This window comes from Acinonyx jubatus, chromosome B1 (assembly GCF_027475565.1).
Source record: "Acinonyx jubatus isolate Ajub_Pintada_27869175 chromosome B1, VMU_Ajub_asm_v1.0, whole genome shotgun sequence".
Taxonomy (NCBI): domain Eukaryota; kingdom Metazoa; phylum Chordata; class Mammalia; order Carnivora; family Felidae; genus Acinonyx; species Acinonyx jubatus.
This window is the reverse complement of record NC_069382.1, coordinates 16803367-16816912: the sequence shown is the minus strand read 5'-3', so window position 1 is coordinate 16816912 and position 13546 is coordinate 16803367. Positions and strand designations below refer to the sequence as shown.

The 13546-nt window shown below is 41.2% G+C and overlaps 1 protein-coding gene across 7 annotated transcripts in view; it reads left to right on the top strand.

Moving 5' to 3' along the window:
• FAT1 (FAT atypical cadherin 1) overlaps nucleotides 1–13546 on the top strand; it is a 132699-nt gene that overhangs the window by 49817 nt on the left and 69336 nt on the right. For all 7 annotated transcript variants that reach the window (XR_008295854.1, XM_053216327.1, XM_053216325.1 and 4 more), the window contains one exon: nucleotides 4952–5266. Coding sequence is in view for 6 of the 7 variants with exons in the window: in XM_053216327.1 (XP_053072302.1) it covers nucleotides 4952–5266 (315 nt within the window). In the remaining variant the exon portion in view is untranslated. The remainder of the gene's footprint in view (nucleotides 1–4951; nucleotides 5267–13546) is intronic.

The window sequence follows — 13546 nt, the reverse complement described above, 5'->3', positions numbered from 1 at the left end:
ATAGCTCCAGATTTCCGGCTTCTTTCAACTTTTTCAGCTTATTAACAACTTTTCTTGAAAATGTCTTCATTGTATTCTTGAGGTTGGAAAGCTAGTCCGTTATTGCTTCTGTCATGTTTCATTAAAGCAAAGGAATGATTCCTTGTAACATTGCTGGGTGGCGCATATAACAGGCTTGTCTAAACTTGTCTCTGTACTCAAAATATACATCCCAGGATCAGGAAGCAGCACCCCTACCTTGTCTACTGCTTCTGTGCCATAACCTCATGATGAGACAGGTGGTGCTCGCCTATTACCGTGCTCACTGGCATTTTCTCTCAGAGCATCGATCTCTCCTTGTCTGGCGGGAGGAAGCTCTGTGGAAAGCCCGGGCTACCGCTTCCGTCTTTCACAGCCTGGGCTTGGGGATCATCTGGTGGCATGCCGTTGTACCTCTCTCGGAAAGTGAAAGCGGAAATAAAAAATAGGAGCAGAGATGGCAGAGAAAGTAGGGGAGAAGTTCGTAAACAGGCGGGAGGCCACAGATGAAGAGTGTGTGCGTGTGGACGTACACGTATGCCGAATAAGTTGGTACTGTTGTGGTAGGTGTTAGTGACAAGTGTCTGAAAAACTAGGGTTTAATATTTAAGATTTTGTTGGTTCCTTGAAACTTGTTTCAGGAAAGGAGAATTTATAACCTAGGGCGCAAAAAAGTAGTTCTTGGAAGTTGGTTGGTGGAGGGTCATGGGTAGAAGTAGGAGTGAGCTGGAGTTTTGAGGATGGACACAGTCGGCTCATTTGTCTGTGCTGGCTGGGAGGCTTAGTTGTTGTTTTCTGGTGTCGAAGGTACAGGCTCGAAGTCCACAGGGTGAAATTTTGAAGATTCTCTTTTATGAATGAAGGTGCTGCTGAAGTTATAGAAGAAGTCCATCTATCCGTGCTGTTTGCGGCTACAGGAAGCGCTTGGTAGAGAAGGGTGACAAAGGCTAGGGGTACGAACACCGTGACCGGAAGAGCGGACGCTGCTTGTGGTCAGTGGGTCTGTTGGTTGTCTCAGAGGCCAAGACCTCTGTAAATCATGATCAGTTCTAATGAGCCCCCCTGACCGAGGAGGTACCTCATTCTGGATTCTAAACTCCGTACCAGCTTAGCTTTCATAAACTTGGGCAAATCCTTTCAACTTTCTTTGAAAACAAGGGAGTTGAGCTGCTGGATTGCTAAGGGGTTTCCAGTCCATAGCTGTGATTTTGCGGCCGCCAAGGCTAGATCTGCTACTCTTCCTGTATTCTCTGCACTGCTCCCAGCCGTTCCTGGGCCACTGGTCTCCTCTCCCTAGATTGAAGGTGGCGCTCAGTGTAGCGCTTCATGCCTGCTTCAGCAGTTTCTGCCCGGGGTTCTTAAGGGGCTGTGTCTTGTGACTGAGCAGACAGACGCACAAGCAGAACATAAAATAATTTTGCCTGCGTATGGTCTTTTCCCACCTACTTTTTATGCTTTTAAAATAGTGCTTAGAATTACAATCAGCAGTTAGAATAGTACTTAGGCACCACAGCCTGAACTTCTGTGACCAAGCGGAATCCTTGAATCTTCTTTTATTGTCCTTTAAGTGTGGGGAAGGACCCTTATTTAAGCAGTAGAAAACCTGTAGCCTCCCCTCGTGGCATCAGTCCCTCATGGCCCCCAGTTTCCTTGGTGCCGTGGAGCGTGTGATCATGACAGTGCAGCCTGTGGTGGAGACTCAGAGTTCTGGAGCCTGTCTGGGGGTTGAGATCCTGCTTCCACCTCCTATGTTTCTTAGCCACTCTAAGGCTTGGAAAAGTTTGTCCTCTTTCTCATTCGTGAAGCTGAGATGAACATCTTACAGTTTGTCTGTGTCGTGTGATTTCATGCATGTAAAGCACCTAGTGAAGCCTTTTGTGTACTTATCTTGTAAATACGGTAGTATTGCAAATACAGTAAACTGAGTTGAATGGTTATGAATTTGAGCATTTTGGTTAGAAGGGGTGACTCAGCGTGCCCTCCTTCCTCTTTGGCAGTCAGAAATTCACTTTATTGTTATCTCTGAGCTGTATTAAATCATTTTTTTTTACAGGGATGTAATCAAAATACATCAAAGCATAAACATCTTAGCAATCACTATGTGATGGAAATATATACAGTCCTGAATTCATGAAATAAGAACATCTGAGCATCCCCCTTACGCATAGTTAGTATTTTAATTGCTGGGGCACCTGGGTGGCCCAGTCAGATAAGCATCCTACTCTTGCTCTTGGCTCAGGACACGATCTCACAGTTCATGGGTTCGAAGCCCGCACCAGGATCTGCGCTGAGGGCATGGAGCCTGCTTGGGATTCTTCGTCTGCTCCTCCTCCTCTTGTGCTTACGCGCATGCACGTGTGTGTACTCTTCACTCTCGATTAAAAACATTTTTGTTGACTATGCTTTGGTCACGCTAGCCCTAAGACTGACGGCATTTCGTTGGCACCGACATCAGAGATTCAGAGTGTTTGAACTCCAGCTCAGCCATTTGCTATGACCCTGGGAAAGTTCATCTCTTAATCTTAGTTTTTCATCTGCGGTATGGGGATAATAACACCACATGTGTAGTCAGGTTGGATATAAAGACTAAATAAAGTAGCGCATGTAAGACAGCATAGTGCGTGGCATATAGTAAACACTGAACTAATTTGTTTCTGTAATTATCAGTTTTTAAATGCCTGCAGATCGCATTTAGAGGGGCCCGATTTTACTAAGTGGATAGCAGCATGAATTATTGAGTATTAGAACCAGAAAGAGGAGGATTACAAGCACCAGGTAGCTGTCTTCTTGAAATTTGCTAATACTTTACCAGTCAAATGAATTATGTTACATTTTAATGGCAGAATACAGGAGGAACATATGTACGCTCATTTGTCAATGTTTAGTCCTAGTAGAGAAAACGTTGTTATTCCCTGACTTCCTCTGCATCCCTTGATGAAAAAGAGAAACTGGAAAAGATTATTTTCCCATGGTCATTAAGGACCCTCTTTCAGACTAAAAACAGGTAGAATTTTACTAATTTACTGGACAGATTGAGTAAGCATAGACTATGTTGGGACCAGACAAGAAGGAAAACATGTTGAATTTATCTGACAGTTGTTTCTGTTGCATAGGGAGACCAGATATCTCCTTTCCCCCCCCCCCCCCCCGAATGTTTGTTTTTGAGAGAGGCAGAGAGGGAGACACAGAATCCAAGCAGCTGTCAGCACAGAGCCCGATGCGGGGCTCAAACTCAGGGACCGCAGGATCATGACCTGAGCTGAAGTCGGATGCTCAACCGACTGAGCCACCCAGGCGCCCCTAGCTCCTTTTTATTTGAGAGTTGTGAGGCTTTATTCGTTATTTCTAGGAGTGTTACAGATCCATTTTGAGGGTTTGCTAAGAATTAATGAAATAGTTGTAAATAACTACAGTGCTTTCTGGATAGTGATACTCATTTCATGATCATCTCTTTCACGTTTTAATGTTTAGTTAAGTTTGGTATTTATAACTTGTAATTTTTTTGGGAAGTGTTAGATGTGATTATCTCACATTTAAAATAAATGAGTTTTTCTGATATTATTTCAAATAAGTAAAGATTTAAATTTATGCAATAATCAAAAAGTAAAAAATACAGATTTATGCTTGGTTGAGATAAATACTCTTTCATTTCTGAGTGCAGATCGAATTGACATCTCTTATTTTTCCCATAGTATTTTGCATTAAATGGGAAACTTTAGTAATTCTAGAGTTGTAGGATTTCCAAAGTCCAGCCTGGAACCGTAGTATAAAAACCTTAAAAATAGCATTAGTTCAGAATGATATTAATGCAGAAGAAAAAACTGCAAGGATGTATTTTGCGAGAGCAAAAGGACAGGATCACACCATTGAGTAAAAAAGTGGGATTTGCTAAGAGAAATGGGTATTTCTACCTGATCATCATCCTGGGAAGTGGTTAATCCTGAGATTAGTAAGGTTGCAACTGGTTTCAATGGCTGGGCCAAAACGTTACACTTTCACCCTCTTCTTTGTAATTACGGAACTCCTGTATCACTAGTTGACTTGTAAGAAACGTGTTCTAGTTTGGATCCCAGTTGAGGGACTTCGTGCCAACTTCAGTTAAGTCATCTATTCATTGTTGTTTGTTCATTTGATAAATAATTACTGGCCTCTGGGTAAGGAGCAGGGTAAACTGGCATTTAAGAGGGATGTGGCCTTTGCCCTTGTGGAGCTCCTAGCAGCGGGAGAATTTCTGTGTTCAGCACCCTGGTTGTCTTGCCATTTGCCTAAGGGAAGTAAAAGAAACTGAAGGGTTTCTTTCAGTGCGCAGGAGACTTGGGCAAACCCTTGTTCTGGATTTTGAAATACTGTACTCTGTTTTGTTAGCCGCCATAAGGGGCTAGTGTGTTCCAAACTGAGATGTGTCGAGAAGTGTGGCTGCAGCCTCCTTGTCTAAACCATAGCAGTGGACAAGCGAATGCAGCGTGGGTACCGGGGTGCTAGAGAGTGGGGACCCTGATCCGGGCCACAGGTTTTTGATTTTTTCTCTGGGAACCTCTGGGAAAATCAGCAAATCTCAAGTGGTCATAAATGAGCATCGGGCCGTTAGATGGTCTCTCAGTGCCCATATTGCTGGGTTGTTTGGACACTTAACGGATAGGATATTTGTATCGTGTCCACATAGTGCCCGACACCTAAAACCAACAATGACAGAGACTTTATAGCCGATACTACATGCCACACGCTGTTCTAATTGTTAATGTGTGTATTCATTTAATTATTTCCATTTTATAGGAAGGGAGCAGAGGCACAGAGAGGTCAGACAACTTGCCCACGGTCATGCGGCTCTGACGACACATAAGACTTTGCTAAGTGAGAGTTGGTAGTGAGGTTGACACTTGGTCAAAGTGGCAGTTTGTGGTTGTTGTTGACGTGTCTTCTTCTTTCTCTGTAGGTGTCATAGAGACCTCAGACGGACTTGACCGGGAGTCCACCTCCCATTACTGGCTAACAGTCTATGCAGCTGATCGGGGTGTCGTGCCTCTCTCATCGTTTATAGAGATCTACATAGAGGTCGAGGATGTCAATGACAACGCCCCACAGACATCAGAGCCTGTTTATTACCCAGAAATAATAGAAAATTCTCCCAAGGATGTATCTGTGGTCCAAATAGAGGCATTTGATGCAGATTCTAGCTCTAATGACAAGCTGACCTACAAAATTACAAGTGGAAATCCACAAGGATTTTTTTCAATACATCCTAAAACAGGTATGTGTTAAGGTATTATGTGAAAGGTTCATGCTTATGCTTCTTGATATGGGGAAGTGAAGAATTTTCTTAATTTACCACTTTATTTTTGTAAATTGTTTCCTTTTCAGGTTATTCAAAATAAGGCTTTATTTCCTGATGAAAATTTAGTCCAAATGCTGTGTTTCTTTTTGAAATTGTTTGAAATTGTTTTTATGAAGCTGTTCTATGACTTTGCTCATTAGTAGAATTTCACTTCCAGGTTAAGAAACAAATACAGTGTTTCAGTAACAGCTCCTAAATTATTGATACATCCTAAACTTCCTGCAAGGTGTGCTGCCGCTAAGTATTCCCATTTTCTGAACTCTGCTTTTTACGAAGAATTATCAAAGGAATTTATTTGACAATTCAGTATTTTTCTGTGTGGTTTTGGAGTTTTTCCATCGAGCAGTGCTCGGTCTCTGTAGGCAGTAGGGGATCAAGATTAAGCAATTTCCAGACTGGCAGCTGTTGCTTTCCTGAACTGATACACCAAGTTTCCTTTCTGTTTTCTCAGTGTCTGACCCCCTACTTCTAAGTGGGTAGCTCCTCGACTCCAGAATCCTCTTCCAAAATCCTTGTCAACTTTTACTCTGTTCTTTTACAGATTTGACAGCGCCTCTGTTTTTTTTCTTAGTTCTTGCTTCTTTTTTGCATTATTTCACACGGAAAAGAGCTTCCATGTAGCTATCATTTTTGTTGTACTCGTTGATTTCTTGATCACCATTAAAACAGAACCACCATATGAATTGAGAAGACGGTTTATTTGCAGGAAATGAAACTTCTTATCAAATAGATCACTGGCCTTTGAGCTTAGGGATGTTTCAGTGATGTGGCACTTTATGGTAGAATGTGGCTAACAGAACATTCTGAAGGGGGAGATTGGCTGAAATATATGTACATACCTCCATCCTGTGTTTGCTAATTTTGTCTTCCCTTATTCTAGGTGAGTTGGCCTGTTCAGTCACTGGGTTGTCTATTTGATACATTAAGGACGTATAATAAACACAAATCAAAATTAAGGAGGCATTCTCTGCTTCCTTACCAGTCTTTGCTATCCCTTACCATTATCTCCTATCCTTACCATTCTTATTTCATAATGTTCTTTGTTAAACTTAAAAGCAATTCTTTTTAAAAAGTTTTTAAAAATGTTTTTATTATTTATTTCTGAGAGGGAGCACAAGCAAGCAGGGGAGGGGCAGAGAGAGAGACAGACAGACAGACAGACACAGGCAGACAGAAGGACAGACGTAGAATCCGAAGCAGGCTCCAGGCTCTGAGCTGTCAGCACAAAGCCCTATGCAGGGCTCAAACTCCCGAACCATTAGATCACGACCTGAGCTGAAGTTGGACGTTTAACCAACTGAGCCACCCAGCTGCCCCAAAAGAAAGCAGTTCTTAAGGTAGAAGGAAGCTTGAGGTCAGCATCTGTGTACCAAAATGACTGTACAAAGGTACCAGGTAGATCAGTATGTATGTATTGTCTCTTAAAAAGCATGTTAAAATGTTGGTTTTTTTAAACCTTTTGTCGTTCATAGAGTCTGTCTTGATTGTTGAAAATTAAACGTTGTCGTTCATAGAGTCTGTCTTGATTGTTGAAAATTAAATGTAAGTACGAGATTTATTTTGAATGTATGAGAATTAGTTTTACTTGGGTTAATTATGGTCTAGCTCTTTGGCTAAATTTTGATGTGTCTCTGCTAGAGAATAAGAGTGAGGTTTGGTTACTTACAAAGCTAGTAATTAATTATTAAGAATGATTGAGCTGACAGAGTATAACATCCATTGATGGTAACAACCTTCTGCAAAGTAGATCTAGAGGGAACATCTCTCAACATAATAAAGTCCTTGGTTGAAAATCCACAGCTAATATCATCCTTGATGAGTCCTTGTTTCCCCCAAGGTCAGGAACAAGACAAGGATGTCACTTTCATCCCTTTTTTTCAACATAGAACTGGAAGTCCTGCCCTCAGCAATCAGACAACAAACAGAAATAAATCCAAATTAGTAAGGAAGACGTAAAACTCTCCTCTCCCTATTTGCAGATATGACATGATGCTATGTATAGAAAACTCTAAAGACTCCACCAAAAAACTGTTACAACTGATAGACTAATGCAGTAAAGTCACAGAATACAAAATCCATGTACTGAAATCTGTTGCATTTTTATACACCAGTAATGAAGCCGCAGAAAGAGAAATTAAGGAAACAACCCCATTTACAGTTGCACCCAAAATAGTGAGCTACCTAGGGAGAAAACTGAGCAAAGAGGTGAAAGACCTGTACTCTGAAAACTGTCAAACATGAAAGAACCTGAAGATGACACAATGAAATGGAAAGACATTACATGATCATGGATTAGAAGAACAAGTATTATTAAAATGACTATACTACCCAAAGCAGTCTACACATTTAATGCAGTCCCTATCACGATACCAACAGCATTTTTCACAGAGCTAGAACAGTCCTTTTAAAATTTGTGTGGAACCACAAAAGACCCCAAATAGCCAAAGCAATCTTGAAAAAGAAGAACACAACTGGAGGCATCACAGTTCCAGACTTGAAGTTAGATTACAAAACTGTTGTAATCAAAACAGTATTGTTTTGACAGTACAACAATAGCCACACAGATCAATGGAACAGAATAGAAAACCAGAAAGAAACCCACAACTATACGGTCAGTCTTCCACAAGGCAGGAAAGAATATTCAAAGGAAAAAGGACAGTCCCTTCAACAATGGTGTTGTCCCAACTGGACCACTTTCTTATACAGTACACAAAAATCAATTCAAAATGGATTAAAGATTTAAATGTGAGACCAGAAACCATAAAAATCCTAGAAGAGAACACAGACAGTAACCTCTTTGACATGGGCCGTAGCAGTTCCTTTCTGGATGTGTCTCCTGAGGGAAGGGAAGCAGAAACAAAAGTAAACTGTTGGGACTACATCAAAATAAAAAGGTTCTGTATAGCAGAGGAAACAGCAAAACTGAAAGGCAACCTACAGAATGGGAGAAGATATTTGCAAATGACCTATCTGATAAAGGGCTAGTATCCAAAATATATACAGAACTGATACAACTCAGTACCCCCCCAAACGAAATAGTCCAGTTAACAAAATGAAAAGACATGGACAGACATTTCTCCAAAGAAGACCTCTGGATGGCCAATAGATCTATGCAGAGATGCTCAACATTACTCATCATTAGGGAAATGCAGATCAGAAGTACAATGAGATGGTACCTTAACACCTGTCAGAATGGCTAAAATCAATAACACAAGAAACAAAAAGTGTTGGCAAGGATGCGGAGAAAAATGAACCTTCTGGCATTGTTGGTTGGAATGTAAACTGGTGCAGCCGCTGTGGAAAATAGTACGGAGGTTCCTCAGAAATTTAAAAATACAACCACCCGATGATCCAGCAATTGCACTACTGGGTATTTACCCCCAAAATACAAAACCACCACCACAACAACAAAAACACGTATTCACTAAAAATATAAAAACACTAGGGATACTTGCACCCCTATTTTTATTGCAACTTTATTTACAGTAGCCAAATTATGGAAGGTACCCATTGTTCATTGAGAGATGAATGGATAAAGAAGTGATACACACATACATACACACACAGGAATATTAATTCAGCTATGAAAAATGAAATATTGTATTTGCAATAACATGGATGGAGGTAGAGAGTGTCATGATAAGCTAAGTAAGTCAGAGAAGGGCAAATACCATATGATCTCACTCACGTGGAATTTAACAAAATGAGCAAAGGACAAGAAAAAAACCAAAAAATAGACTCTTAACTATAGAGAACAAACTGATGGTTACCAGAGTAGAGGTGTGTGCAGGGTGGGTGAAGTAGGTGATGACGATTAAAGAGTCCATTTATCATGATGAAAACATGAATAAAATAAAGACCAAAAAATAAGTAAATTAAAAAAGAATAATTGGGCCATATACAAATTTAACCATAGAAAGAGAAGTGGGATCTCAGAATTATGTTTCGGAAGCATTAGGGCATAGGGTGCAGGACCCTGAGCCTATGAAAAAGGACTGGTTAAGAGATTATACAAGAACATAAAGACTGGAATGAGCACCTGTAAATGATTCCTCACAGGCTTGTTTAAACAGCATACTTGCATACGTTTTTTTACTGCACATGTGGTAACCAAGTTTAGCTTCATTTTTGTGAAATAAAATGAAAGAGAACTAAGAGCTAAAAATTTAGCAGGCACTATCAGATACAAAAGAAGAAAGATCAGCAGTTTATAAACATTTCTGCGGAGGATTTCAGAGTTAAACTTTGCGTGGAAGCAGGGGAGTTCACAGACCTTGGGAGACAGAGAAACCTACAAGTTAAAGCCTTGTGATAATTCAGGAATATAACTCCCCCAATTTAAAATTGCTTGTGACCTAAACTTTAAAAGGCTTTCATTTTTCCTGTCTCCTCTCCCCCTTCTAGATTAGGGCAAATCTTCTATGAGGAGACATGCTAACCAGCAAGCAATGAATGTCCTTTAGAATACCTGGGCCAGTACTGTAGGTCTGGGCATTAGGTATAGTTTTGGAGAAAGAAGGCGGCAAACGTAAAGAAGTGATGTCGGTTAGAGCTGTTGTGGGCAGCCTTGAAGCCTTCGTTATCTCTGGGGGCCGCTCAAAGGAAGATCCCTCTGCTGTGGTGTTATGTCTTGCTGAAATGTGATTAATGTGGCATTGCTGCTTCCTCTTAACATCTCTGTATTCTGACAGCTCCTAGGAGGGGATGTCTGCAGAGACGACTTCTTGATCTTCAGGGAGAATAAATCCCCTCCAGGAGTCCACAGCTAGCTCCTGAACCCCTGGGTGGGAAGCACATGCATCCTGCTGCTGGGACAGCGGGAAGGAAGTTCATAAGGATTCCAGAGAGGTTTTACTTTTTTATGAGTTGAAGACCGATAATAGTAGGGAGTAACTGTAGTTAGTACACAAGAAGGATTTTGTTGTGAGGTATATTACAAACTATGGTTAGTAAAGAAGTCTGACTGTTTCACAGATCATGTAAAGTCTCTGATCAAGAAATAACCATATTTTAACTTGGGCATTATTAAAGATTAAACACAGCCTTACAAAGCCTGTCTCCAGGTGATTCTGTTCCCCCAACTCAGCAGAAAATTTGAGTATGATCCTCAGGGCCCAAACTGCAATGCTTCAAAGTATACATCTGGCTCAAAACTTTGAAAGCAGACCTGTTTTTAATGGGTAGATCAGTATTATTGGAGGCCAGATTGTGAAAGCTGATGAAAGAGTCTACTAGAAGAAAGTTCTCCTGATTTACCAACCATAACACCACCTGGAGACCCTAAATCATGTTCCTTAATAATTAATGGCTGAGTGAGAAAATCACTGGGCTGGAAATCAAGAGATCTGGGCGGTAGTGAGGTTTGGTTTTTTTTCCCCCACCTCTGGAATCATGGGGAAAACTGGCTTCCTGGTCCTTCTGTCTTGTGATTAGTGATTTTTGCACGCCTGTTACAGGATGTCTGTGCGTGCAGAGCACTCAGAATCACTTGCGGGAGAGAGGTCACCACCTCTTGTGCTCGTGTACTACATTTGCTCTATTCACTGTGTGTAAGATAATCAAGATTTTAGTAAATTGATGAAGGATAAACACAGTTGATGGAATAAAATGAATCTACTTGCTCCTTAGTGGTGAAGGTAAATTTAGGACCCTGGTGCTTATCAAAATGTCCAGCAGACCAGAGAAAGCCCCAGTTCACTGCCATTCAGTCATTTGTTTTCACATCAAGTATTTACTGAGCCTCTCCTCTGTATAGAGCGCATTAAGCGATGTTTTGAAAATTGATAGTCTGCATCAAAGAGAAACAAAGAGAAACCTGTGGGAACAGGCAACCAGGCAACCAGGCAACCAGGGCGGTGTTGCCGTGGGTTCGGATAAACACCCCCTGGGAGGTGAGAGCTGCCTGATGTGGTAGGTGTAGTTGGGAGGGTGGGGCCCCTTGGGCAAGTTACTGAGCTGATTTTGAAGGTAGTGAAAATGGATGGTTGCACAAGAGGTAAGGGATGTTCGTCATGTTGGGGGACGTGATGAGTATTAGCGGCCAAGACGTGATGAGTATTAGCGGCCAAGAGATCAAGTTAGATGAGTATGTGGGGGGTTGGTTACACTTGATGGAAAGCCTTCAGTACCAGAATAAGGTTTAAAAGATCATATTTATGTTATTTTTATAAATAATGACCTATTTTCAAGAACATGTATGGAATTGTTTGAACGTTTTGTAGAAATAGGAGTCTGATGACCTCTCTAAGTCATTTTGGAGAGGAGGGAAACCTGGCTGCCGTATCTGTTTCTCCTTTCATGGTATGACAAAATATTTGTTTTGAAAAACACAAATCCTTCCTGGGACTGGATTTGATCATCTGAATTTGGGGTTCTAAATGGCAGGTTTGAATGAACACTTTTGAACGTTTTTTTTCTTCCAAAGGTTTTGTGCGTGATTATGGCAGGAACTGTGTTTCTGCATCTCAGATGGTTCTTACACTGTTAAGTAGGGGGGCAGGGGGGTTCTTTGTCAGGGTGTACAAGCAGATGAGATTTGATCTGTTTTCTTTTTCTGTTTTATGCTCGTTAACACCGTGAATTTTTGTAACTTTCTTTTGCTTGTGTCCGATATCAGGGTAAATTTGCTTTTTTCCCCCTCCCACCCATCTCCCACCTCCCTCTGGCAACTATCAGTCCTCTGTCTTTAAAAGCCTGTTTTTGTTTGTTATATTTGCTTCTTTTAACATAACTTCTGTGGTTGCTGAAGTGCGAGAGAGAAAAAGAGCATAGAAGGCTAGATTATCTGAGCCTAGACAGACGCGTCACAGCTTCGTCCGGTGGCACGTCAAGGACAGAGTAGAACGGGAATCCTGAACAATAGAGACCAGTGTGCACTTCACAGGTTCCATTATTCACAAGCTGAAAAAACACCCGAGCAAAGCGTCTTTTTATTTAATATTAACAATTTAACTTCTGAGGAGTGACACGCTATTTTTATAATTGGCAATAATTTTTGAAGTGTTACTTTCATTCATGTGCACGTGCTTTAGAAAAGACCATGGTTTTATTCTCCTATCTATATATTTGGCATTTTCAAGTTTTGGATGCAAACAAATATTACTCTTCATTTTTAAAAAGCTGCGTTGAAGTATAACTGACCTTCAGTGAATTGCACATATTTAAAGTCAACAATTTGAGAAGTTTTGCCTTAGCGATAGAACAGTGAAACCATTGCCGTGAACATGTCCATCTCTTCCAGAACATTCCCTACAGCTCTTTGTATCCCCACCCCACCCAGCTCCTCTCTGCCCTCTCCATGCAGCCGCTTTGGTCACTATGTATTTGCATTTCCTAAAATTTTATGTAAATAGACTACTGGAATAGCTACTCTTTTCTTGGTAATGCCTCTTGTAGTTAGATATTTACTTTGAGATTTATGCATGTTGTAGTGAGTACCAAAAGCATGTTGCCTTTTTTTTTTTTTTTTTTTGGTTTATTTATTTTGAGAGAGAGCGTGTGCGGGTAGAGAGAACCGGGAAAGAGAATCCTAAGCAGGCTCCACACTGGCAGCGCAGAGCCCAGTGTGGAGCTCAAACTCAAGAACCGAGCTGAAACCAAGAGTTAGATATTTAACCAACTGAGCCATGCAGAGGCCCCCAAAGTATATTCCTTTTTATTGCTAAAATCCTTTGCATAGGTACACTGCAGCGTGTCCGGTCACCTGTCGATGGGTATTTGTGTTCTTGCACTTTTCGGCTATTACAAATAAAAGCTATTATGAACATTTGAGAATAAACCGTTGTGTGGGCATGTACTTCCATTTCTCTTCGATTTTCACCTAGGAGTGAAAAGTGTCTAGAAATGGTCTTGACACTATAAGCTGGGCCATCTGTCAGTCTCGCCCTGTTGGTTTCCCATCTCAGGGGGTGACTGTCTTCTTCTGATAGCTGGTGTCCCATAAACTGTTATTTCATTTATTTTGTCTGCTTGTTTCGTGTGGGAGGGTAAATCTGATCCCATGGCGGGAAGCAGAAGTTCAGCTTTTGCTTTTTAATTAAAAAAATATTTATTCAGGGGCACCTGGGTGGCTCAGTCAGTTGAGCGTCCGACTTCAGCTCAGGTTAGGATCTTGCGGTCAGTGGGTTCCGGCCCCACATCAGGCTCTGTGCTGACAGCCCAGAGCCTGGAGCCTGCTTCCGATTCTGTGTTTTCCCT